This window comes from Zonotrichia leucophrys, chromosome 20 (assembly GCF_028769735.1).
Source record: "Zonotrichia leucophrys gambelii isolate GWCS_2022_RI chromosome 20, RI_Zleu_2.0, whole genome shotgun sequence".
Taxonomy (NCBI): Eukaryota; Metazoa; Chordata; class Aves; order Passeriformes; family Passerellidae; genus Zonotrichia; species Zonotrichia leucophrys.
Genome location: NC_088189.1, coordinates 3,678,991 through 3,706,961, shown reverse-complemented (window position 1 = coordinate 3,706,961; position 27,971 = coordinate 3,678,991). Strand labels below are relative to the sequence as shown.

At 44.9% G+C, this 27,971-nt stretch overlaps 1 protein-coding gene across 4 annotated transcripts in view; it reads right to left on the bottom strand.

The window, feature by feature from the left end:
• The window catches only part of PHACTR3 (phosphatase and actin regulator 3), a 99,267-nt gene that overhangs the window by 26,652 nt on the left and 44,644 nt on the right, over window positions 1–27,971 (bottom strand). For 2 of the 4 annotated variants that reach the window (XM_064730349.1, XM_064730351.1), the window contains exons 2-8: window positions 20,321–20,482; window positions 19,397–19,474; window positions 15,211–15,393; window positions 10,699–10,902; window positions 6,795–7,056; window positions 5,591–5,838; window positions 1,916–2,069 (exon numbers count right to left, since the gene is read on the bottom strand). In XM_064730349.1, the coding sequence (XP_064586419.1) occupies window positions 1,916–2,069; window positions 5,591–5,838; window positions 6,795–7,056; window positions 10,699–10,902; window positions 15,211–15,393; window positions 19,397–19,474; window positions 20,321–20,482 (1,291 nt within the window). Of the gene's footprint in view, window positions 1–1,915; window positions 2,070–5,590; window positions 5,839–6,794; window positions 7,060–10,698; window positions 10,903–15,210; window positions 15,394–19,396; window positions 19,475–20,320; window positions 20,483–27,971 lie in introns of all 4 variants that reach the window. The other 2 variants (XM_064730348.1, XM_064730350.1) reach the window with 1 other exon arrangement.

The window sequence follows — 27,971 nt, the reverse complement described above, 5'->3', positions numbered from 1 at the left end:
GCTGCATGAGATCACAGCAGACAGGGGAGGCTCCCTTAGCTGCATTCACCTACACACTGCAAATTTCCTGCCTCCTGGTGGTGGCCAGCCCCTGTCACCTGTCCAGCAGTGTCCTGTGCAAGTCCTTGTACTGGCATTTGACTCTAGGGATGCATCCCTCACTGCCTTTCTTTAGGCTCATTATTACACAAGACAAATGGTAAATGAAAATACAGAGATGAAGGCTGTAGTTACAGCAACTGAAGCTGCAATTTCATCAGACCTTTCAGACTAAGAGAAGTCAGGCAGGGCTGAAAAGAGATGTGACCTTGTAAGCATTTCAGCAATAGGAGATAGGGCTGGGTATGACAATCTTCTCATTCAGTGAATAGTTTGTGATGGTTGAATTGGTTTTAGGGATGCAGTGGGGTGGAAGCCATTTTTTGTGTATTTTAAAGCAATCAAATTAGGCTCTTGATATATGAAGAGATCTCATGAGTTATCAAATGGCCAAAATAATGGAATTAATGATATTTGGGTGCAATGTGAAATATTTCCCTGAAGTGCATGCACAAAGCTTGTAAGGTCAGGGTGATCAAGACCCATCTTTGCTTCCTGAAGTGATGGGTGTTAATGGGACACACCTCTCATCTGCTCTGCCTGTAACTCTTGGAGCTCAATGTGCATTGTAGGGGGATCTTTTCTACTTGTCTGGATGTACACGTTTTCTGTGGCAGGGTCAGCACTGCACTGAGCTGTGCAGCCCCTGGCACAAAGCTCTGCTCCCCTTTGGGTGCAAAGTGCTGCTGTGCCGTCACTGAGACTGGAGGGACCATAACTCCATCTCTGCTGTTGCACCATGAAGGGCACCCAGAACCTCCTCTGTGTTCCCTCAGCAGCTTGTTCCTTAGCTGAGGGCAGGAGTGGTGAAGGCAGAGATGTTCTCCTCCATAAACTCTGCTCCATTAGGACTTGTGCTCTGATCCACACATTTGTTCTCATTCCCTGTCCCCGGAGGTAAAGTTTAATCAAAAGCATGCACATGAATGAGTTAGTCTAAATATCAATAAATGTTTCTTTCAGGAGAAGCTTGAGATATTTAATATTTAATAAGCCTTGAAAATGAATTTCTGTTCATGTTTCCCAATTTGTTTCCAAGCATTTTGGCGGTGAGCAGCGCTCGCCGTCCCTGTGTGGGCAGCACAGCACAGATTATTTAACAATCCACTTTGTCTCCTCTAAAATATTCATGTTTGCAGATATCCAAATGCAGCCCTTAAAAAGCACACACAAAACCCAAATGGTGCAGCCTGAGCCTCCCAGTTACCTCCAGCCTTTGCTGCAGGCTGCCCACCACAGTGATGCTGTTTCTCTCACAGCTCTCCCCTGTTGCCCTGGTTACTGCTCAAAGCAGAGCATCCCTGCCGTGCCTGCAGCTGGACTCACACCTTCCCCAGGTGAGGGCAATGCTGCTGCTGCCTTAAGGCACCACTGCAGCCACCAGTGCAGCAGCTTTCCCTTGGGCAAGTAAATGTGCAGCTCTAACAATTGCCTTTATCCTCACATTCAGCTCAAGCTGACAAAGCCAAATCTGCTTGATAAATAATTACACTACTATTTTTGTTAAAGCATTGGCTTTTCTGGAGGACCTCCAAATCTTGATTGCAGCAGCAGAGCTGCAGGTAGATTTGGCAGGATTTTGTCTCCCAAATTGATTTCTGTCTTGTTTTCCCTTGAAATCAAGACAATCCTGACTGAAAGAGTTAAGATTTTTTTCTCCAGTGGCTGATTGAGAGCTGAAAATGTGCTGTATTGGTTTGTGGATGGTTCCCTGCAAGCAATGGAGCTGGGGGTGGGTGGCAGTGCCTCTGACAGGGCTCAGAGGATGCTCCATTGTAAAGGGAGGCTCCTCCCTGTTCTCATTCACAACACTTACTTTGAGAGTTTCATTTCAATTTGCTGCCGGATTTCCTGTCTCTCCTCATCTGTTCTCCTTGGGAAAATATTCCTGTCTTCCAGCTCCTGCTTGCTCGGTCTGTTCCGTAGCTTCACTGCCAGCAGCTCTTTCTTGCATTTTCTTGGCAAAGTACCTGGGACATGCATTGAAAGGAAAGTTATTAGAAAGGCAGCTCCTGGGGATGGAACAGGAACTTCTGGAGAGCAGGAATGGCCCAGAGGGACAGAGATCTGTGTGCTGCTGTGCAAGGAGCATTTGTACACATTAATGTCAGAAAGCAGCACTGCAGCTGAGCAGGGCTCAAACACAAAACCCCTGCAAATGCAGAGGGAAACCATTCCTCAGGGCATGCAGGAACTGCAGTTAAAACTTTGTTTCATCTTGGGAGTGTGAAATAGGAGGTTAATTTGTTTCGGTTCCTTTTTGCTTTAAAGGGTTTGGGTTTTTTTAAATTTAATGCCTCACCTTTTCTAGAGAAGGTCACCTCATCTTTAAAGAAAATGACATTTAATTGGTATTTTTGTTTGGCATTTGAGATAGGATTAAAGTCTATTTTTTAAAGGATGCTCTGGAGGTTGGCAAGATTCTAAATCCTAAATAGGTTCTCATTCTCAAATACTGGGGTTTTATTTGTTAGGGATCTATGGACCTCCTTTTTTATTATCACTACTGATCTCAAATTTCTTTACGCAGAGGGAGGAGTCTGTACAGCCTTTTCCCCACATTTACCTGTTGGAAAGTGGAGCAGAGTAATTTTGGTCTCCCTGTGTAAGCTGTGAAAAATTTCTTGGTAGTTGAATTGATCTAAAGTTAAACTTTTCAGAAACCATAATCAGCTCAAAACCCCTTTTCTGAGCCTAAAAAGCTGTGCCCTTATTTAGCACCTTCCTTGAAATGCTCTCACAGTCTGTTGCAAGCATTAATTAAATTAAACCACACAGCCCTGCCTGAAATAGCAGATATACATTTAACAGATGGGGAGGGAAGTGAAATGATTTGGCTGCTGCCACACAGAGCCTTCTGCAACTGAATATCTGACTCCATCAGGAGCACTTGGCTCACAAAGCCACAGACTTGGGACTCTGACAGGGCTTCTCACTCATCACACTGGGAGTGGGTGCAGAGGAACCAACAGAATTCCTGCTGGAAATAACCTGAGGGACATTCGGGGCTAGAAAACTCCTGGGAATCCCTGCACACGTTCCCAGTTTCACCTGAGTGTTTTAGAGAGGTATAAGAGGAGTTTGGCCATGTCAGGAGGTGTCTGTGTGTCCACAGGAGCTGCAGCACTGGCCATGCAGAGTGTCCAGGGCAGGGCACCTTGGGGGCATGGAAAGTGATATAATGTATAGGATTTCTGTCATTGACTTGAAAGGAAATGGAGTCAAAATCCTAATTAACAGTGTCAGCTCCCTCTGTCAATCAAAGGTGGACTGCTCTTAATGAAACAGCATTTACCAGAACAGGTTAAAATGCATGTATACATGCAAAATCTATATATTAACAGAAAATAAGTGCACATGAATAAAACAAAACTAGAGAACCAAAAAAAGCCCCAAGCTGTTCTTCTCCCCATCCATTTTCAGCATCCTGAGGCAAATTCCTTCCTGATCACTACCTCAGTAGAAACTGAATCTGCAAACACCCTTATTTAAGTATTCTTTTTTTAAGGATTATTTTTCTTAGTCAGTCAGGCACAATCAGAGCCAGTCTGCCCCTGACCATCTATCTCAGGCTGGATTATTTTGTGATTTATCACACCTCAGCTAGGTCAACACGAAATGCTCGGGAAATTCACACCCTTTTCATGTTCAGGCTGTAGGTTCCTGTAAAAACTCCCTGTTTCAATTCAGTCAAATCATTACATTTAATTTCCTGTCTGTTTACTGTTCTTTTTATCATATTAATTGTTCTATCAATGAAAAAGCAAATCCTAACACTGCCTGATGCTGGACAGACCTTGATTGCACCAGTTGTCAGTTGTGGGCTATGTTCTGGTAATGTTTTTTAAGCTCATCTTGCCTTGTGTTTTCAGAGGTTTCAAATAATGATTTATTGAGTAGGAATAGAAAATCAAGGCATAATTCCTCACTTTTTCCAGAGTTATGTGATTTTCTGTACCTCCCTGTAGCCCCAGGGCTGTGGCACTGTGCCCTGTGGTGGTGGCAGTGGCAGAGCAGGTGACAGTGCTAAGGCAGGACAGGGATTGTAAAGCAGCTCAGCATTAATGGATAGTTTTACTGCCTGACTTGGAGACCAGCCCAGACCTCTTCAAACCAGAAGGAATCTGGAGGTGTTTAGGGAATTGTTCTGGTGCTGTCCCTGGGAATGCTGGCACCAGCAGTGCCTCCACACCAGAAATGCCTTGGGAATGTCCCAGCTTGCTCTGGGACATCAGTCAGAGCTCAGCACCCTCTGTGCCAAGCAGCAGTGTTGGTGCAGCCACAGTAATGCCCAGATATCTTTAAAGCAGCTCTGTTTTTCTCAGGTGGCCTCAGCCATCCCCAGTACAGCAGCACTGTCCTTCAACTGCAGGAATTTTCCAAAACTCAGGCACTTATTGTGGAAAGCCCAGAGCTGCTTCTAGATATCACTGAAACTTGTACAATAACCAGTGCCCTCCTATCATCATAATAATGAATAATTATTTGTTAAATATAGAGAGATTCACCTTCAACAGTTAAATATTCAGATTTGGTTTTGCTTGTTGGGGATAATGTATTTTTTTTTGCCTGGCTGCCTCTAGCTCTTAGAAATTTTATCAAAAGAGGCCACTTTTACATACATAGCCAGGAAAAAAAGTAGAACTTAAAAGGTGTTTGTTGTGTTTTAAGCTATCCTTAAATGCACAGCAATTACACTCCTTACCTCAGGAGTCTGTTCTGTTACTTGGTGTCTTAAGACACAGCAGCAGAACTCATGTCCTGTCTGCTGGCTCATGCTTTCAAAGACATCTTTTAAAATTCATCTTTCATCTGCTATAACAATTTTTTTTGATAAATTGTTCTCTGCCTGCCTTCTTTTAATGCATTCATGAAGAGAGTGGAGGATTCATTTCAGATTGAATCTGTCTTGCTAACATGGAAAACATTAAAATCCTTGAATGACAAATTTTCTAATGAGAGCTGATTATTTTGCCAAAGCTCACTTAAATAATTGCACAGGATTATAAAATGCATTCCCCATATGTTTCAAGAAGGGGTAAAATGGACCAGATGGAGAGAAACTTTATTCTTTAAGATATTTTCTCTACACATCTTTCCTGGATTGATTGGTTTCTATCACTTTTCCATGTACCATCACTGCATGGAAAAATAGTGCTGAAATTGCAGAACAGGGCAGCACTGGCACTGGGTGTACAGAAAGCTCTGGCTGCTCCCAGGGGGATGTCTGGGAGTGCTGCTGCTCATGCAGAGCAGCCCCAGGGTGCAGCAGTAACTGAGAGGGTAAAGCACAGTGATACAGCTCAGTGTGCAACACCTGCGGGACAGCCACAATCACTGTGACTCCAATTCAACTTCAGCTTTTCACCAGGGTTCCTTCAAAAGCTGACGTGACAGTAGAGGAATTTACCCTTCCCAATATTTCCTGCTGCCTTTAGAGCATTCCCGTGGTTGTGGGAGTGTATCTTTGTAATACAGTGACTTTGCTTACCAGAAATAACAGAGTCATTCAGAACTTCTTCATCCTGATAAAAAACAGACTCTTCCTTGAGCTCTGAGTTCATGATCATGTTTTCTTTGTTCTCATCAGACTCTTTAACCGAGTTCCTCTTGTTTTCTGAGTCACTGCCATAACTCAGCGAGTTCTCCTTCTCCTTGTTGCGCTCCATACTCGACGTTCTCGAGGGACGGACATCCACCCTTTTTTTTGGAGAGCCTTTGCTTTCTCTTCCATGGAAGCTATGGGTGGAAGATGCACAGCCCAGATTTTACAAACATTGTTTTATTGCTGCAGTAGAAACTTACATGAGAATGAGAAAAACGTCCTGTAGCTCATAAAGGGCAGGGCAGGGAGTGCAGCATGGACCAACATGGGGTGGCATTTTCAAGTTGAGAATGGCAATGTGGATCTACTTTCCTGTCTCTGCCATTAAAATAAGACATGGAGGGGTGGTGAATAATGCTTTTCTTTGATACATGGTCACAAGATATACTGTAGTGATTAAAAACCCCACAACAACACGTCCTTCTAATGTAAAACATGCATGGCATGAAATATGACCATTCATATGATATTGTATGATCATGACAGAGGTCTAACAGGGCCTGGAAATGACATCATGTGAATCTGTTCCCTGGGGCAGTAGCTGTTAGGGAACTGAGAAATGCTACCAACTTCACTCCAAAGCTCTGGGATGGCAAAGGTTAGTTCTGTCCTCTGATACACAGGAGGGCTTATAATGAAACCCAGATACAGCACCCAGTGTACTCCCACAAAAACATTTGTGTTAAAAACGGATCTTGTATGTGCTCCTGTGTCAGCCAAGAGACACAGAAATGACAGCACTTCTCATTGCAGAGTACTTGGAGCAGGATTTGCCTTTGCTACTCTAACTTGGTATCTTGTGGGGAAGATTATCTTTTGCAGCAGATGAGGGACTATCACCTGATTCTACCTGCTTAAAAACCTACTCCTGCACCACAGCAGCCTCCTTATAAAGGAAGAACATACAATGAAATAGCTGCCAAATGAAGCACTTTAACCAGGGATGTTTGTTCCAAGCAGTGACACCACGAGGAAGGCAAACCCAAGCTGTAGCAGCAATTAAAACGCTAACAACAGGATAGGAAGATTTTCCAAGAGAAATGAGGTGGTGGGATGAGTGTCCTCATGCAGCCCTGCAGGCTGTAGGTACCTGTCCTGCCGGTGTTTGGTGGCCAGAGCCCTGTGGAGTTCTTCAATGACTCTGCTGGGAGGTAAAGGCAGATGAACGGCAGCCAGGTGAGGGGACCCGGTGGGCGTTGTTACCTGGCCTCTGCCATGGGGCTCGCAGCTTTTCTGGCCAGAGGGGTGGAAGAGGGCAGCTTGTCCTGAGATTTGGGAGGAACCCACAATGACATAGTTCTTCAGGATGGTGGAAGGAGGAGATTTCATGGCTGGATCGTCCGTTTCGCTTCCTGCTGTCAAAACACAAGAGGGGAGGAGGTTGTGCAATGCTTTTCTGTTTTCTTCTTTTTGCACAGAGTCTGCACTGAACTTAATTTGTTGTATTGAACAGAGGATAAATGGTGATGTTTTGCTCTTGCTGTGAGGTAACTGGCTGAGTAACTGAGTTCAAAAGGCCCTTACTGTATCACTCCAGATCTTTAATCTAGCAAAACAGATGCCTCTTCACTTCCCCTCTTTCTCATAGGATCAGATTCTCCTTTTTCCCAGCCCACCACTGCATTTTTGCTTGCCCACACTGTTGCTCCTAACCACCAAAGGCTTGGGCTGTGGTGGTTTTCCAATCTAGCATTTTCTGTGCTGGACTCTGGCAGGCTGTTTTAAAATTTATGCCCTGTGGTTCTGAGTCTGGACAAAATGTACCAGTGTCTATTAGCTGCTCCTCTGTGATTGCAGCCCAGACCTCTGTCTTTCATATGCCCGTGGAGAAAATGCCAAAATCATTATGAGGATAATGTTTGCATAACAAAACTTGCCAAATGACATCCAAATGAAAGATGGGGTACTGAGCACTAACAAGAAAAAAAGAAGGGTGGGGCAACATAATCTCTTTTTAGCCCCAAATTCGGCTATTTTCTATGCAATATAAATCTTTTGTCTGAAATTAAAATTACACATTTAGACTGATTTATACATTTCCTAGCATTTGAGTCTGAAGCACAGTGGATATTTCCCTGGTTGTAAATTTGGTGGCTTCACACGACATCCCTTAGGATAACTGAACATCTGCCCTGAAAAAGATGCTGATTCGTTTTTCTGTTCTCTTCCCCTTTCCCCTCCCCTGTATCCGTGTCCCACGCCTCTGGCACATGCAGATGTTTACCCCCTGTGGGTGGATAAAGGCAATTTGAGCGCCTCATCCCAGAGTATTTCTTGTCCCTTGTTGCCACCTAGTGCTGCACACAGGAATTTAAACGGGCACAGCTTGCTCAGCTTTGGTACAAACGTGCTTTCACAGGTAATTTTTCCTTTTTTTTTTTTTCTCTTACTTTTGATATAAATCCTTCAATTCATAGCAGAGAAAAACTTCTGCTCAGGCCAGGATTATCCTGAAGTAGTCCTGTAACAAGGACTTGGTTCCAGTTAGCAGGGTAACTTGCTAGAAAACTGGAGAGGGCAAAAAATACTAACTTCAGTTATTAAATACCTCCTCTCAGAGCCAGTATCCTGCATAAGGTTTACCAAAACCATGCATTTTCTTAATTTTGCTCAAGAAGAGTTCCTGAAATCATAACCAAAGTCTAACCCTGAAAATCAGAGTGTGGCAACACTAAGCCTGGCTTCTTTTTGGGTTTGTGGGATGAGGAGGAGAGCATCCACGACAAAATCTCTCTTCTAAGGAAGGTCTAACATTACTTTTTTATCTCTGGAGGTGTTTGTGCACATTTGGGTCCCTCCAGCCCAGAACTCTTAACAATGTCTTTGTTCATTTCTATTCAAGCTAGCCCAGAACTTACCCAGTTTAAAATCTGGGAAGTCTGAAGGCTCAGGGGCATTGCTGCAAGAGGCAGTGCCTGATGTGCAATTTGTGAGCCCCCTTCCACCCCAGAGCTCCTCCTGCACTGATCAGGAGCTGCTCCAGCCAGGATTCAGCCAAGCTCTGCTGAGCAAATCTGGCTTTGGTGCTCAGGGGGGTTTGATTCTGTGCTGCTGTGGAGATCATAAATCATAAATTGATTTCTGATCAATGGCTGCCCTCTGAATCATGGCCTGAGGGGATGGACAGAAGCACCTCCTGAGCCACTTTATCCTCTGTGCCTGTGTTTCCTCAGAGCAGGAGCCAGGGCTCAACCCCTAAGCAAGGAAAGAGAAGATTTTGTTTTGTCTTTACACCAGCTTGTTCCTGGAACAGGTCAAGGGCCAATTTCATCCTCATTGCAGCTTTGGACAATATTGAGAATTTCCTGAGATCACACCTTATTTGTCCTAATGGCAGATGTTCAGTGAATAATCTTGCAAAGTGATGTCTTGGCACCTTGCCCTGTTCCTCCTTTCTCTGATTAATTGGTGCTTGACTTACTCCTCACTCCTCTGCTGACAGCATCCCTAGCATTGTTAAGGGAGGGGAAAAACTAAACACAAAGGAGATTTTCAACCTCTTCATCTTCCTTTTCTTTCATAATTGCCCTTTCTCTCTCCCCACACTTTTGTATTTCCTCTCACTCACTGACGGTATTTGTTTAATTTTAACTTAGCACTGCCCCCACATCCCCACAAAAATAAACATGTATAATCACTACTGGAAAAGGCTCTAGAGTTACTGGAATCATTGAGAAAATTCGAAGTTGTTCTTTGTGGAAGATGTAAATGAGAATTAAATACCAAAATTCAAAATACCTCAGATGCTACAGGAAATACTTGAGTTAAGCAGAAAAAAACCTGAACTCTAACTGCTCTGAAGTGCTTGGTGGAGGTGTAATCTCTATACCCTGTGTGGGTCAGGTTTCCAAATACATCTGGTGTTGTCATGGCCTTCTCCTCAGCTGAGCAAAGGCACAGGGGCCTGGGCTGCCTGTTCCTCTGGCAGGGGGGAAGGGGAGGCTTGAGCCTCACCCACAGCCGGGACAGAGAAATAACCTGAACAGCAGCTCCTGGGGAGCACTAAAATACCATTTTGAATCCAGCTCCCACTTGAGTTATTACAGCTTTTAAGCACAGACAAAGTATGAATTGTTTCCATGGGAAAGAAATACTTGCAATTTTCTTTAAAGAGGCTGAAAACCTCAATATTTTCTCTAAGCCCCAGTGGTCAGGTCACAGAACCCCTCTGATGTTTTGTTTCCTGGTGACTTTGAAAACCCTGCTCATTGTGCCAGATGATGAGTGTGGATGCAAATCAGGGCTCACATAATGGCTGTCATTTAAAAGCCTAAATATCCAACAGGTCTGACATTTAGATGTCAGGACTTGATTTTCATTTGCAATAAGGCCCTTTTAGCTGCTTTTACCATATGCAGGGGCCCTGAAATTGGAACCAACTAAAATCATTCTCATTTTAGCACCCTTTCTGCCGTGCCAGAATGTTGAGACATGTAACAACATTGGCAATACATTAGAAAACCAGGCCCAGGGGAATTGCTTTTGGAAATGTTCAATAAAGTCTGGCACAGAGGATTGCCAGGTGTATCACTCTTCAGAGCAGATTTCATAGCTCTAGCTTAGACCTGCCCTAGAGAGCAAACCCCTCAGACAGAAACCTCTGCAGAACCTTGGAGCTGAACTAGATTTTGGCTGCTGTCCTGCTCTCCAGTGGGAGCCCAGGTAATGAAAACATTTAAATCTTCCTTGTGTTTTATGGCATATCAATATGAGCATGAGATTCAGCAGATGTTTGCAGTTGGTTTGATTTGTTTTATGTGTGTTTAGTGCTGTAGGCTCACAACAAATAATCCCCTGAGAGGTTCAGATAAATATGTGAAGTACAAAGATCAGTGCATTGTTATCAGGCAGCCAGATATGGTCACTGCTCACTATAACTGAGGGATTCTCAGCAGTGTGGGGCTTCAAAACAGGCATGGAAAAAGGATTTGACAGTGCTGTGGAGGTGAACTCATCAAGGATGGGGAAATCTTTCCTGAGCAGTGATGACTGACCTGTTATGCTCTTGGTGATTTTGGAGATTGCCTTAGGTGGTGGAGCTGGGAGCAATGGAGGGCTGGGAAGCTGTGCTGGGTTTCTTTCTGTCTGCTTCTGGGGGGAATCTGTGGATTCGGGTACAAGTAAGGCTTGTGGACTGTCTTCAGACGCTGGCAGGCTGGCATCTTCCAGTTCTTCCGTGGGTGCTGAAGGTTTCTTGGCTAGTGGGAAGATGAGTAAGATTAATGGAACATGAAGTTAATAATGATAGGCCAGGGGACAATGCCAGGAACATTCAGAAAAACGGAACACATGGCACTAAGCTAGAAACACTTCTTTTCCACTGTGAAAGCAACTGTGTGAAACAGCCAGCCAGCCAGGGCAGGTGAAAAATCAAACATATGAGGATATTGAGGAAATGTTGGTTTTGATGCTCCTGAGAAAAGTGCTGAGCTTCCTTTATTTCCCTAAAGCCTTTTTCTCCTTTTTTTTTAAATAATGAGGATAGCAAGGCAAAGCAACTTTTGAGAACAGCAATGAATTTTCTTAGAGCACACAGCTGTGGTGGCACAGCTCCTGGGTGAGCACTCTTCTGTCTAGGAACACACAGCCAAAAGGCAAAGAATATCAAACCCAGAATATCACCTAAAAACTGACCTTCCAAAAGTTGATGTGTGTTAATTTTCCCAATATGGATTTTATCTTATTTAATACAATGTTTCAACTTGCTTTCTGAGCCCTCTTTTACTGTACCTGACTCCAGAGCTGTTGAGCATTTTCTGAGGTTAAAGCTGATAACCAAAAAGACCCTGCCACACAAAAGATTTGCTATTGGATCTGAGCAGTTAGAGTGGAACAGGGAATTGGTGAAGTAGTTAAGCAAAGAAATCAGTCTCCAAAGGCCTGGTTTGAGATGGTGAAGCACTGCTCATTTCAGGACTGTCTCTGCAAGGATGGCAAAAGCACTTAGCTGTGAAAGTTAGTGCAGGCTGAATCACTGAGCAGTTCATCAAATTGACCAGGCTGTGATGAGGGCACAGGGGAATAGATGCAGAAAGGCATGAAGTGAAGCAGGACACAGGTGGAAATTCAGTGGTGAAGTCCAAAATTAGCATCCTTGAATTCTGCTCAGATACAGCTGCCCTGGCAGTGCCCAGGCTCACACAGAGCCTCACTGCTGGGCTTTCACTGTCACATGTCCTGAGCTCTGCCTGGGCTGGTGAGGGACCCACAGGGAGCCTGGGCGCTGACTCTGATCCAGCCAGGCTCCCTCCAAAGGGCATTTCCAGCCACTCTGGGCTCAGCAGTAGCCATGAGGGTTGTTTTTCCTACCCCACTCATCCAAATGGGGAGATCAGTGTTTAAATCTCTCCTAAGTACAGAATCACAGGATAGTTTGTGTTGGAAGGGACTTTAAAGGTATTTAGTCCAATCCCCTGAAATGAGCAGGGACATCTTCAATGAGATCAAATCGCTCAGAGTCCCATCCAGACTGGCCTTGAACGTATCCAGGGATGAAGCATCTTCCACCTCTCTGGACAGTGTGTTCCACTGTTTTACCACCCTCATTATAAAATAATTCTTCCTTGTATTTAGCCTGAATCTTCCTTCTCTCAGTTTAAAAACATTGCCCTGTGTTGTACCACAACAGGTCCTATCAAAAACTTTGTCTCCATCTTTTTTATAAGCTCCCTTCAAGTACTGAACAGCTGTAAGATCTCCCTGGAGCCTTCTTTTCTCCAGGCTGGCTGACCCCAGCTCTCTCAGGCTGCCCTCTCAGGAGAGCTGTTCCATCCCTCTGATCCTTTTGGTGGCCCTCCAGCAGCTCCATGTCTTCTGGGCTGAGGATCCAGAGCTGGGGTGATGCACAACATGAGAGAGGTCCAAACTCCTGGGCAAATCCCTCTTCTTTGGGCTCTCTGGATTGTCTGTCCAGGGCAACTTTCCCTCCAAACCATTCTAGGCCATCTCCTAAAATCTCACTGCAGTGGCACCCACAGCTGCTGCATCACAAATCTTTTCTTGGCTCAGTTTTGTGTCTCGTTGGGAATTCAAACTCTCTGTATTAATGAACATTCAGCAGCCTCGTGCTCAGAGTGCGTGGGGAGGCACCAAGGCACTCAGGCAGTTGGAAACAATAGCATTGGCAAGATAATGGCATTTAATTTGTTGACAAACAGATTAATGAGTGTGCCTAGAAGGGGAGGAATGAGTATTTATCATTCAAAAGAGACAGGAAAGAATAAATATGCATCATTACCGGGAGTTCTTGTGAAATCTGTCAAGAAAGGAAAGCTGCTGTATGGGATAGTTATGTGAATTATAGCTGGAAATAATTTTTTAAAATGTACTTCTAGGGAAATGCCTTGTTCCAGGGTGACATCACTTGGGTGTTTGTGCCCATTGCACAGGAGACAAAATGTGTAATAAAGGAAGGGAAAAACAGAGTCACTAATGGGTTACATTAGTGAAAGATCAAGAGCCCCAGTAGATGTTCGGAGCTGGAGAGGAAAATGAGTCAGATTTGAGTGCATTCCCCTGAGGGGAGCAATGCTTTCCCTGGCAGCAGCTCCCCTGTGGCTGCCCCTGGCACAGCCACAGTGGGGCCTCTGCTGCAGACAAGGTGCATCCAAAGGCTCCAGCCCCAGCCAGACTTTTTGGGTCCTGAGCTCCACCCTGCTCTGGGAGGGTGTCAGGCAGAGCCGAGTCCTGAGCACACAAACCCATGAGCAGATTTCATACTGCAGAGTGAATATTATCCTGCTGAAAGTATTCCAAGTGCTCAGCACTAGAATTATTCATGGAGTGCCACTTGTCAAAATGCCATCTCATTACCAGGTAGAAATCATCCCCTTGGGACTGTCCCCAAGCCTACTGGCGAGGTTAGGTGGGGAAAAGTGCCCTCTTTGTGCCCTGGCTGTTCTTTTCTGTGTATTAACATGAACATGAATTCTGCAAATTGTGTTTTCTCCTCTTCCCCTCCTTGGCCTTTATCCCAGAGGATGACATAGAACACAATGGGTGTAAAGCAAATCCATTCATTTTCTTTCTAGCTGGTCACTTATTCATGTGAATCTGGAAAGACACCCACTGCATTAGACCTAGATTGAGCCCAAGGGCAAATGTTATCAAAAACTCAACATTATAATAAATTTAGCAGCACACTGACAATTTTGAAGAGCTTTCCCACCCAATTAATTCCTTCAGGTGCATTTACTAGAGACAGGAATGCTAGGATGTACAGACAGGGAGAAATAAGCACATAAAGACAAGATCAGTCAGAGGCCACCAACAGGAAGAGGCAGAAAGACTTCCTACAAATTGGAGTCTCTCAGACTAAGGACACAGAAGAATGTAATCCCACTGTTATTTTTTTGTGGAACCTGGGAAAATGACACCTCAAAAATGGAGGAAAAGAAATACAAAAGACAGGAAAGATTGTTTCAGGGAGGCAATAAAAGGAACTAGGATTAGGGAAAGAAATTGGGATGATTTTGAAAGCTTCAATACACGATTTTGAACACACTGTAAGGTAAATTTTAAATCACACTGTGAGGTTATGCAGATCCATAAGGTTAGACACATGACACCTCATTAGTGCTATCTTTCCATGATAGTATGTCCCAATGGCAAGAATTACAAGTTCAGAAAGAAATTTCATTAGTGATACAGAATTAAAAGCTCTAGAATAGAGAAAGAAGAAAAGAAGCCTGTAATCTGGTCAAGATTCAATCTGGTTGCTGTAAGAACAGGGAGACGAGTGGGTTTTGCCTCAGCTGATAAGGGAATGATTTCCATTCTGAGGGTGGAAGCAGCCAGGGCTGAGACCCCCAAGAAAGCAAGGCCTGAAGGGGTGGGACAGAGAACAAAAGGCAGCCAGGGCAGATGGAGAAGGTGTAAAGATTGCCCAGAGGGCAGGAAAATCCATAATCACCACATGACAGTCCTCACAAACCAGGATAAAGCATTATCTCTGCAGCTTTGCATTTCTTGGTTGTCAGGAGGTGAAAGGAGCCCTGCAGCTGCTGGGCTGTGCTGGCTGCTCCAGTGCCTCGGCAGGGCTGCACCAAAGGAGCCTGGCTTGGCTGATCTCTGCTCCTGGAAGCAAAATTCACTGGTGTTTGCAGCATGCTGGGGACAGAGTGGTGACATGGACAGTGTGGGCTGTGCATTGGCATTGCTCTCCTGAGCCAGGATTAATAAAGTCAGGTTTGGCACAGAAATTTAAGAAATCTTTTTAAGAGAAGCTTATTTCATCTTCACAGCAGCCGCCGCTGCTACCAAAGGGGCACCATGCCAAGACTGGATCATCTCATAATTCAACTAATCCCATCATGCCAAGCTTTGTGTAGTTCCTCAGCTTGGTAGAAGTCTCAGAAATCTCAGCTATTAAGTACCAATTGCTAACCTAGTGTGGGCTGGGCTGAGCAAGGTGATTTGACCCTTTAATGCACTGACATATTCAACCCCTCAGCAGAAATATTGTTATAACACTTCATAGTTTTTTGGAAACATTTTATATGCAATACCTGCATCTTCTTTCAGCTCATCCAAGTGCAGCTCCTCACCAAAGGAGGTCACATTCGTTGTGGCTGCAGTTGTGGTGTCCTGCTGCTCCTCCTCTGAGGTGAGTGCCTGGCACACAGCTGCTGGAGCCTCGCTCTGTGTCACCCTCGTGCCATCGTCACCAGTGCAGGCTTTGCCTTCAGTATCTAAAACAACACATCATTTCATCTTAGCTAAACCATGAGCAGTGGAAGCTGAGCCCCCCTGCTATCCCCTTGAAAAGAGGGACTCTTAAAGCTGCTCATGCTCAGGGGACTGAGACTTCTCTTAGAGCAGCACCTGATCTCTGTGTTAACCACCTGTGATGTAAATCCTGTGAGCAAACCCATCTGGGCATGAAAACCACTCGGGTTTCTCAAGGAGACACCTCTCTCTGTGGGCATCCAGCTGCCTCAGCAAGTGGCCACTGAGCTCTGGAAGCAGCTGCCAGGTGGGAGATGAGCAATGGGCAATCAGAGGTCTCTGGGAGAAGACAATTCCTTCCTTGCACGAGCAGAGCTCGTGGTGCAGCACATTCCCAGGTGGATCTGACATGTCTGGGCTGCGCCAGGCTCTGTGCACAACTCGCTACCATCCAGCAATGCTGCAGGAAGGAAAGGCTGCTCATATTCCTACCAAACTGCAGGGTTTTAGCAGTTTTAGTTACTCAGCTTTGAAAAGTGTATCCTGTGTGATTGAGCTGATCAGAAATTCAAATCCTTCCTCATGCAGACCTAGAAACTGCTCCCTTTGCTTACTCTGAAAGATTTTTGTGCCAGTGATCCCTGCAGCTGTATGCATCTTGATGACTGAAGCTTTTCTAGTATTCTCTTATTCAGGCAAGAGTCTTCAGAATACAAACTACTCTTTTACTCCCTCAGAATTTACAAGATCTACATCACTGTTGCAAAGAAACAGAAAGCAATCACTTCCCTCCCTGGGCAGCTCTCCATGCTGATGGATGCTCCTGCTGGCCACCCTTCACCTCCCAGCTTGTATTTCTCATCCCTGGACACTCCTTTCTGGAAGCTCCTGACAGGGCTGTGTTTTCTTGCAATCTTTGAACATTGATTTAAATCAGCAACATTCACAGTTACCTCTTTTTGATGCTATTTGGACAATCTGCAGGGTAATTTCTTGTGCTTTTGGGTGAGGGTATCAGATTTTGGCCCAGAGATGCTGCAGAAGGGATGCAGTATTTTTGCACACTGAGCTCACTCAGTCTGCCTCATAATCACGTTTGGTGAAAAGTTACTGTTCTTAAAATAGCCCTTGCAGTAGCACAGTTGCTATGATACAGGGAAGGGGAGGGGGGAAAAAGTTCATTGCCTACATTTCAGCTTCTTGTGAAGGCAGCCTGTACATAATCATGGTGTGTGAACCACTGCCATGTGGTTTGACAGGCAGCCCCTGCCCAGAGCTGTAAGCACAGATAAACCTGATCAGCCTTGTGCTCACCAAGGGGACAAACATCGAGGGGGGAGCTCCCTAAACGTGCTCAGGGTAACTCTGCTCTGCACATCCCTCACAGCCTGGGGAAAGGCAGCTGGGCCACAAAGGATCTGCACCAGAGACTCCTGCAGGTCCCGGCCCCTGGGAGGGCAGAGCTAATGAAGGATTGGCAGGCAGAAGATGTTCCTGTTGGGGCATTTCTGAGACTCACAACAGCCATGTTCTGGGGCAGGAGGGATCAGCTGGTGCTTACATCAAAGTGAGTGTGCTGCTTTGGGTGCCAGTGGGTCACAACGCTGTATTTTAGAGATGGTCTGGGGACAGGACAAAGCACAGACATCAGATCCAGGGGGAAGGAGAACCCCAGCCCTCAGCATTGCAAGGTAACCTGGAGCAAGGCTGGGACTTGGCTGGGAATGAACCTCCCTGTGTTCCAGACCCATGTCATCTCTCAGGGAGTTAAGCTGGTTCCCAGAGTGAAGCTGCATTTCAGGAGTTTTCCAGGGGCAGGCTGGCATCTGCCCTGTGTGAGCAGAGCCCCAGAGGAGCAGGGGACAGAGGTGGCCAGGCCATGCTGTGAATGGCCAGCCAGGCCTGGGGGCTGTGTGAGGACACAGGGTGACACAACCTGCCAGGGTGACTGAGCAGCCACACAGGGACAGTGCCATTCACCCTGGGCTGCTCCCAGGGCACTGCAGATCCTGCACCAGCCCTGTGCAGAGCTCAGAGCCACCTGGGCCACTGCCAGGGACACTGCCTGACACTGCTGCCAGGTCTTGTGCTCCAGCTCTGAGTGGCACCTACTGCAAATGCATGAGGCTTTTCATGCTGCAGCATCCTCCCAGTTGGGCTGTTTATGAAAGTGAGCAGGAATCAGCTCCCTGGAAGTGGAGGAGAGCCTGATGGAATAGAGGGATTTGAGGATTTACTGTAGTCTTTTTGCTGCTTTGACAATTGCAACCTAACTGCATAAACGAGGACTTAGCCTTGAAACTGCTGCCACTTCGGCTCAGTCCAAGTAGGGCACTAATCATTTACTGAGAATTATTTGGGTCAGTTTTTATTCCAGTTAATAAGCTTCTTCTGCTAATATAATAAAATAACCCTGGAGATTCACAACACTCTGTAAAGACAAATAACTTGCAGGCAGCTGCAATGTCCTTCAGCTGACTGTGATCCACTCTTCCCTTTCTGGGCACAGGGAGGCACTGGAAATTTGTGTGATGCTTATAGGAGCTCCAGGCAGCTTTCCTGCAGACAGGTAAGCAGTCTGTTTGCAGCTGTCTAGTTAAAAGCACAGCTTGTCCTCACACCTCACTGGACTATATTTATTTGAACTATTTTAATTTTGTTAAAATTATCTTGCTGCTTGGCATCACCTTTTCCTCCCAACCATTCTTTATGCATGCAAGAGGTTTATTGATTCCTCATTATTGCCTCTTAATGGGCTCTACAGAAGTTCTATTTTACTGGTTTTTTGCAGAGCATGACTTCACATTCATGGATTATAGGGAACTTTCCTGCTATTAGTGGAGATCATGTATATACAGTAATGGTAATATGCTAATAGGGCATGTAATTATCTAGAATTATGAGAGACACAAATACTTCAATGGACAGGAATTAAAAATGAACTTTCTAAGAACTTCCATTTTAGAATAAATGAATGGTTTGATAGATTATTTAATATAAAATTTAAAATATATCCAACGGAATAATATTAAAATTGCTTTACTCCCATGGAAAAAGAAATCCTATTTAAAATGCTCTTTTTCTGACTCTTCAGTTGCTCAGCTTCACTCCAGCTTGGCATCAGTATGGTCCCAGGGGTTATTTATAGGCATGGCATTTGTTTTATACAAAAGAAACTCAATTACTACTTTCCAAGAATATAGCTTCTATCTGTGAGATTAATCAAACTCAAAAGGCCAGTCCTCTTTCATGACAGTGCCTTCTGCTATGATGTTTTCAAAGTAAGGATGGATTTGTGGGGTTTATCTCTATTTAGGTGGAAATGGCAATTGGGATGTTGTCCATAACACTGGGAGCTCAGTTAATCTCACAGAACAGTCACCCAGATCTGTGTCTCCCTTGAGCATCTGTCAGGGCTTTGGAACAAGAACCATGTCCTTTGTGAGTGCTTCTGACACTTTATCATCTTTCCTTCCATGACTTCTGGTTTGGACTCAGGAAAGCTTTAAAATGACTGCACTGAATGCTTCACTCTTCCATGGGAATGAAAAGCAGGTGCACTGGTAACACCCTACATCACAAACTTGGAAAAACAGCTGAAAACATCAGATTGGGATTATTTGATGGGATCTGGATCCATTGCTCATGTTAGCTGACTGCTTCTGTATGTTGAAGTTTGTATTTATCCAGCTTGAGCTGGATTTCTTGGCAGAAGGAAGAAGGATTTAGCTGGGTTTAGGCAATTACATAAAACATACGGACCAGCTTTGGCTGCAGCTGTAAACCAAGGGAACACAGAGCTGCATGGAGATGGGAGAGCATCAAACACTGAACTGCATGGATTGATTGCAGCAGGGAGGAGCTTGAAGGATGACAAGCCTTAAATGCAAACACTGAGATTTCCACTCTGTTGGGATTGAAGGTTTTTATTAATTTGCTCATTTATTCTGCTTTTGCAAAACACGTGTTTCCTACTGTCCTGAAAGAGCCTCTGATAAACAAAACCAATGAAGAATTTTTACTTACCTTGCTCAATCATCTCCAGAAGGCCTTTCTTAATGAGTTCATCCCTCCCTTGCCGTGCTGTCATCTTCTTCTCCAGCACTGCACAAAGTAATGGCACAACACAGCACAGTTACCAACAGAGCAGTCATGTAATGGGGTGAGAAAGAGGCAACATGGAAATTCCCTTTAGTCTCAACTCCTGTGTGCCTGGAAACGACTGCAAGGATGTTGTCTTGGGGAGCATGGATTGATGAGCTGGTTTTGCCTCTTCCTTGTAAAAAATCATCACATATAAAGCTGAGGTTTATGGTATGAGGTGCTGTCAGCTCACTCTGAGTGCAATCACAGGGATTTCAGAGCTTCCTGCTGTTCACTGTGGCACCTTGGAGCTCCCTTGGACAGTGTCCTCCACTGGGACACCCACAGGATACAGCAGCAAGTGGAGGGAACTGCACTGTCCCGTCCCATCTTATGAAAATGCAAGTGAGACAGTCTCCATGCTCATCTCCTGGGACATCTCTGGAGACCAGTGAGAGGAGGTTGTGCTGTGTGCTGGGCTCCTTCCCCTCAGAGACAGCTGCTTGAGGGAAGGCATTTCACATGCTGCAGCTCCCTTCTGTCACTTCTCATCATGTTACTGTGACCTATATAAACTTCACCCCAAATAAAAGGGGTGACAATACTTGGGGCCATAAATGTAGCCTGTGTGGACAAGGGACAGCCTCTGGAAAGCAGTCTGGGGGCAAGGCTTGTGCTTCACTCTCATATTTTGACCTTTCCTTCTAAATGTACTAAATTGTGTTATACAGGAAGTCAGCCTATATGGGCCCCTCTGAGCCTTAAACATTAATAATCTGTTGAATGCTGGAATCTCTGAATTGGTCACCTTTAACATGTCCCATGAAAGCTCTGCTGTGCAGCATCCCTCTCCTGCTCTCAGCCTACCTGCAGATGTCTGCTTTAGCTTCTCATTTTTCTTTTTCCTCCACTTCCACGGTTTGAAGATCCTGCCCAGTGTTGCCAGTTTGCTGTTCCTCCTCACTGGTGGAGTTCGAATCCCTGAGACCAAGTAGTCAGAACGCACTGCAGGGGACTGCTCCATCTCATCTGAGAGGGGAAGAGAGGAAAAACCTGTTAGACAAAAGCCCACAGTGACTTGCAAAGGGCAGGCAGAGGTGCTCACCAGGGCAGCGGTGCCACTGTCCCCCCAAAAGCTGCAGGGAGCTGCCACAGCCTCCTGAGCCCTGGAGAGCTGAGAGCTCCCCATGGCTTTAACAGGGGAGTGGAAGTTTAACACATCTGTAAATCAGGCTCACGTGGCCTCCAGTTAATCACATACATGTAATGCTCATTTAAAAAATGCTGACCTTAATGTAAAGCTGAGAGAGCTCAGATCCCTTTGGAATCCCCAGATTCCAGTTCTGTTCCTGGGTCACAGGATATTGCTGCCTTTTAAATGAACTCTTCACATGAGCTAACACAGAACATGCTGACTTTTGTGAGCTAATTCAAATCTTATATAAAGAAGAGTTTGTTTGATATGTGCTATACAAGTAAAATCTCAGGACTGCTGTGAAAATTTATTCCCTGAGAAAGCTAAGGGGAAAATTCTTTCCTTTTTGTCCAGCCAAGCCACAGAAATTCAGAGATAATGCTTCAGCTGGAAAATCAATTTAGGTATTTTTAATAATTTTCCTTGAAAATGCACCACAAGTTTTTCTTATAGACAAGTGTTGCATGAAACAATAGCCACTGAGTATTCACAGTTGTGTGCCAGCCAGTGCCATGGAGGACAGTGCCCTAAATGGGGTTATTGATGTCTTTACTGAGATCTGTATTACAGCATCAGGGCAGTAATTGCTGAAAGAGAAGCTGCCATCAGACCTGTTACAGAAATAAAAACTGAGCAGTAATTTGTATTTTTTTCCCAACAACCAGTTAAGATTTAAATTGGGAATGTGAAGCTATGAACATATGTACATTTCCAAGTAATTTTTCTCTGGAACAGCAACATTTATCACAAATTGCTTCATGACTGCAAGATCATACATATCCAGCATCTTCTAGGCTTTGTTTTTAAGTTAACAGGGTGAAAATGCCTAAATCACAGCATGGAGGTGGGGATTTCCAAGTAAACAGGAAACAATTTTTGGAAGATTATTAAACACAGCAGGGGAATCAACACATTCCTCCTCTTCCATTTAATTTTGAAAATACTGGTAATAGAGATGAATCACTCAGTGGAGACAAACTAAAACTTGGCTATGTGAACTATTAGAGCAGAGAAAAGCTGTGACAATTCCCCACACACATCATGCATGCCCAGTGAAATTCTCTTTCTTTGTATTGAATTTAGAGCACCTTTTTTCTCATTCCACTGAGTTTATCTGGGGGTTTAATTTACCAGAGATTTAAAGTAATTTTTTTTTTCCTTAGAACGCATGGTGCTTACCCAAGGTGATATTTATAATTTACAATTTGGAGGTCAGGATTAAGTTGAGAGCAGAAAACAGCAATGATCCTTGCACAGAAGGAAGGCAGTAGCCTACAGACCACAGCTGGAGTGCCAAGATATTCTGCTCCTTTCCTAGCAGTGTATTCAAAAATGAGAAGTACCACAGAAATAAGCTTTGAGGAATTAGAGCTGCTCTTGATTACAGCAATAGCAATGAGAATGGAAAATGGCAGAGTAGATCTCTTATTAACTTGTTATTATGATCACTTTAAAGCTGTAATAGAAGCCTCAGGAAATAGCATTTGGTCATTTCTTGTGACACGTCTTGAGTGGAAATAGAAATGTTCATGAAATTAGCTCATCCCCAAGTAGCTGTAGATGAGGCTGTGAATCAGAGCCCTGTCCCTGGGAGCTGCAGTGGAGAGGGACAAGCTCAGTTCAGCTGTCCCTGCTCATTGTCACCCTGCACTGCTGCTCCTCCCAGGGCAGGAGCTTCTCAAGCAGGAAGTGAGGATTAAACAAGAAGCTGATTCACTGGCTCTGCTGTGTTTCCTTTGGGATGGAGGTGTCTGCAAAGTGGGTCAGACATCCCCCACATGTTTTGTTTAATACTGGTAGTATGGGATCATTTGAAGTTTTTGCCAGATACACAAAGATACAGATATACAAAGAACCAGGAAATCATTTGAACCAAACACCTGTGGGTCTCCAGCGATGCTCATGGTCCCAGATATTCCCCTAAGAAGGGGAATGGGGAGATATCACAAGGACACTGAGGTTTCCCTGAGTGCTTCTGTGGTTTGTACCAGCCCTGCCAACTGCATTTCTTCCCTCCCTTTCTGCCCTCTTGGTTGTGGAAATGCAAAGATTTTGATTGCAGATGAAACACAGGTACAAATCCAATGTCAAAGAAGGAATAGCAGAAAAAACATATGTTCCAGTGGAGGTTTTTGTGGGCTTTTTAACTTTATTAATGATTCTCATATGGTACAAGCAGTTCTTCTCACCATATGCAGTTTCTATACTGTGTATTGGGAAAGATGGACAGCAAAATAGAGAGAGACACAGCAAGAGAGATATCCTGAAGTCCTAAATAACAAGGCAGTGGTCTCACTGGCAATGGGAATCACAAGAGAGCCCTTGGAGCACCTCATTTCCAGTCAGTTCATTTTCTCCTGGTTGTGGGTTGGCTGCCTGGGAGATCAGAAGTTGACAGCACAAAAAGCAGTTCCCACGTACAGCAGTGACTGCTGGAGGAGAAGGCACTCCTAAATATCAGCCAGCTCCTGCAGCCAACAAGCTGCCAAGGCTTGCCAACCCTCCAACCACTCTGTGAAACATTCAGCGCATTTTTTTAATCTGCAGTCAATATTTTAATTATGCTAACTGTTCTGTGGAATAATGTGGTTATTTCTCCCAGAGCCTGACAGCCTGGGGCCAGGCCATGCAATTACACAGGGGATGTCTGCAAAATACAAACAGCCAAGAGCCAAACCATGACTCTCCAAATCAGCAGGGGGAAGCAAGCAGCAGCTTAACTCTCTGTGTAATGTGGAAGGATGAGGGACAGTCACTATCAGGGTCCAGAGAGCAGCAGTTTAAGCCCAGCACAGCCAGGCCAGCCTGTTGGCCCTCACTGCCCCACAAGCAGGCAATCCCCAGCCCTGTGAGGCCACAGGATTTTGCTCTGGCTGAAGCTTATTGGCTGTTTATTCCAAAATCACTTTAAATTCCTTGCTGTACACATGTGAGGGCAAAGACTCCTGTGCTGGAGCTTCAGCCTCAGAATAAACCCCTCCCATATCACAAACTCCTCACCTGCTCTGTGTGTGCCAAAGGGATGGACAATGTGGCTGTGCCCCTGCTGCTGATGTGGGCAAGTTCCTCTCACAGTGCTAGCTGAGGTGATTTCTAGAGCTCCTGGCAGTGGTGTAGTGTGAGTGGGTTAATGTCTGAGACATCCCCAGTCAGAGGAGGGAGAGGTTCCAAAGTGACTCTGCTCTGCAGTGCAGCTCTGGGCTGCACAATCAACCAGACAACAAAGAAGAAGCAAACAAACCATAATATTCATTACATTTGGCTCCAGGGTCTGACCCCTCAGAAAGTCTGAGCATCTGCAGCTTCTGTTTACATCAGCAGCAGTTGTGGTGAAGAACACCCCCTTGCTTTCTTCCTTAAAACATTGTAGTGCCACAAATAGAGCACTCTTCCTGCAATTCCCCTCTCTGTGGGAATTGTGCAATCATTATGAAGGTTTTCTGCTCACAGAAGCTCTCCCATTTGCACATATCAGACCCTGCCTCCATCCCAGCCGGCCTCCTACAGAAGTGGGGCAGGTTTGCTGGGAGTTCTGTGAATTGTGTGGTGGGAGAGTGCCCTGAGCTGCCACAGCCCTGTTCCTACAGCAGCTGGGGCTGGTGCTGAGGTGATCATGGCTGGGTGATAACAGCACTGTTCAACTGAGCACTGGGCTCAGTTGGGTTTATCTGAATGCCTGCTGATTCCAGCAACTGCAGGATGCATTCCACAGGCTGAGGAAAGGCAGCTGGGAACATCAGGGATGCAGGGCTGAGTCACACTGACCTTGCCATGCAGGCAGGCTGCAGGGGACACGGGGTGTCCTCCTGTGAATGCAGCAAGAAGTTTGTGGGAAGATGAAGGATGCTGAATTTTAATGTGCTGGGAATTCTGGTAACTTAAATTCACAGTAATGAAAGTTGTGCCTTGCTAAATCCTGTGTGTACATTAGTAGGAGAAGGACCACTGAAAAATCTGCAACCTGCAGGCAGTTTAAAAATAACACAGCAGACAAGAGCTGCAGGCAAATTTGTAAGGCAGGCGTGCTCTGTTTGCTGATGAATTGGTTTGTGATGCAGCTCTGCATGTTTTCCCCTTTACTGTCATTGCATCTCTCTCTGCAACTCATGTATTGAGCTAAAAAAGGAAAGAAAGGTTCCCTTTGGTCCACTGCAGAGGGCAGAGACAGTGAGTGGAATCAAAATGACCTTTTGGGGTAGAGGTGCCTTTAGCACCAGTAACTTTCAGTGCTGCCTGCAATTCAGGAGTTCCTCTAGAAAGGTGAGGGAGGATGACACAGGGGAGCTGAGCTTTTAGAGGGTTCCTGTGTCCCCCTGGGCAGCACTTCCCTCAAGGTGGTCCTAGTCAGTGAGAGGAGCCTGCAGGGCAGGGAAGGCAGAAAGGTGGTGTTGGTTTCAGAGTAAAGATTATCCTGAACATTGTGAAAAAGAATTAGCAGCAGGAACAATCCCCCTTTTCCTTACTTTAGCATCCTGAAAAATAGAGAATTGACCACAGTGACTGAACATGCAGGATAGGGATAAGTTGCTCGTGTCTGGAAGCCTTTGAATGCTTCTGTCAAATGTTCCAGAGAAGCAGAATTCAAACTGAAGAGCTTTTCTATTGCACCAGTTAGATGTTTCCTGTGATAGAGTTCTTCCTTGTTCTAAAAATGTTTTCTGTCACCTGCATTTCTGCAGACATGCTCTCTTTCTTGACTCTCTTTGAAAGAGAACTACAGCAGAATGTTCCAGTTTGAAGTTTCCATTTCAGTTTTTTGAACATAGAGTAGTTTTATTTTTGCAGTTTTGAATGACTGTTAGAAACTAGATCTGAAAATTATAAAAGAGAAAAGAAGTTTTTTATGAACCTGACATTTATTTAATTTTTGAATGACTTTGTATTTGAAGCTGTGAATGTTGCAGTATTATTTGGGAGTATTTTGGAAAAAAATATGCAGAATCCTTTGTAAAAGTGAAAACCTAGTTCCTAACAGTTATATATTTAGAAAGGCAAGGTACCTGTAGCAATTACTGCATGTAATAATGAGCTGTAGCAATTATTGAATGTAATCATGAGCTGACACATCATATTTGTTGCTCTGACACATCATATTCATTAGATCAAAAAACCACTGAAATAAAGTAGGGAAAACTACAGGTTTGCAGTGCCAGCTCAGCCATTTACCTATCCAAATTTTTAGGTTTTTTATGGTCAATGGTGTAAGGAAAAAAATGGCTGGAATTCTTCTCTTATTGCAACCCTTTATGTTCCTGATTTCCCGCCGTGGGTTTCATCTCTCTGAGAGCTGAACCTCCCAGGGAGCAGATGGAGAGTGGGCCAGGTTTATCCACATGGCATCCACGTCATCCCCTGAGTTACCTTGGGGGGAAAATCTGGCACAGGAAACGTGTGCAGGCTGCAGACTCGCAGAGATCCATGAAGGCAGGGTGAAAATGCAAAGATAAACAGCAGGGAAATACAGAGACAGCTCTGGGTTCAGCTTCCTCTCAGTAAAGGCTGTGCTTGGCCTCAATCACTTTTCCTTTTGCTGAGTGATTTAAATCCTGATTAAGTTTTTGTACTTCCCTGCATGGAAATGCAAGTTTACTATGTGGTCTCCAAAGTCTGAACTTCCATTTTTACTTCAGACTCACAAGGTTTGCCATTTGTCCTTGTTCTATAATTTCCACTGCTCTTTAGTATGTTAAATTACAATTTAACATTTTTCTCTAATGGAAGGAAATAAAATAAAAACCCCAAAGCATAATTGTGGGTGGTAGGAGGGGGCTGTGCTTGCCAGGGAAGTTTATTTCCATTTTGTCATGCTGAGCCTCCTTCAAAGTATTTGGATTTTAAAACCAGGTTACCCTGACACGAATGGGGAAACAGATTATGCTTATCAAAGGAAAGAGAGCAGGGAAGTGGCACTCCAGCTAAATCTCTTAGATAAAAATATGCTTTGTATGCTTGAGATTTGTGATTCCTTCCAAAAAACATTCCTTGGGAAAGTTGACATATCACCTACCAGCATTACCACCAAGTGAGCCAAGGTGCAAAGAAATTAATCAGGAACTTTTTATGCTTTTGGATCATTGTGTCAAGCTCCAACACCACTTGCTGTGATTTACAATGCACGGTGGAACATTAGCAGTTCATTAGCAAAATAGGTTTGTCAGTGTTTGCATAAAGGAACCCACAACAGCCTTACCTGGGTAAGAAAGAGCTCAGTAACAATAAGAAAATGAGCCTGATGAGGGATTGCTGTGTAATCACTGTTAATTCAGTTACCCGAGCCTGTACAATGTCTTTGGAGAAGGCAAAGCTGCCTGTTACAAGCCTCTCCCCCAGTGAGAGCTGGCTCAGGCAGCAGAGCAGCATCTCCCCACAAAAATCCATTCAAATGAAATAAAAATCCTTTCAAATGGGCACTGCCTCTGCAGAGGGCCAGGGGCCTGTGCCAAGTCTGTCCCTCTGCAGCTGCAGGGGTTTGTGCCACACACAAATGCCCAGGGCTGGGCAGTTTCCCCGGGCTCCTGGAGGGATGCTGTGCTGCAGGACACAGGGAGCACAGGGAGGTTTGGATGATGCCCTCAGCACTGAAGCTGTGTCTGCACTGCAGGACCAGCCTTTCATCACCTGCAGTTGTTTAATTAGCTGGAGCCTTGCTGCAAACCTGTTGAAAGGATGTTTTTTATAGCATCCTCAGGGAGTCTGCAGACTGAAACACACCCTGGGCTGTCTCCAAGAGGCACCTTCAAATCCCTTCCACTGCAGCTATCCCTGACAGCAGCTGCCTTTGGAGGGACATGGAACACCCAGGGAAGCCATTGGTGTAAGGGCAGTGTTTGCCAGCAGGGACTGCTCTTCTGGGAGTCTGGATTCTTTTCTGGGATTCATCCACTGCTTTTTCTGGGATTCATGGCCCAGGACTGATCTGTTTAGAGCTTCTTCAGCTTATGGGAGTCTGTGTCTGTCAGACACACAGTCAGCTCTCACTTTACATCTATCCCAAACTTGTCTATTCAAGAATTAATCAAATCCTCATGTCCTAGGCACTTTCATGCCCTTGTAATTCCATGCATAATTTCCCTCTTTGCTCGAACACATCACAGCTCTCAGCTGGTGCTGTCACTGTTCAGTGCCACTGCTGCAGATGGAAAACAGTCTTTGTGCTCTGTGAAATGCAGGAGCATCTCCTTTTGTTTTGTTTTCTCCTTTATCACTTCTGCTGCTTCACACTCCTGCTTTCCTCACACCCACTGGCAACAAACACACCTCAGCCACCAGTCTGCTGCTCACTCCAGGCCTGCTCTAGAGAACAGGACAGAGATCTGGGAGAAG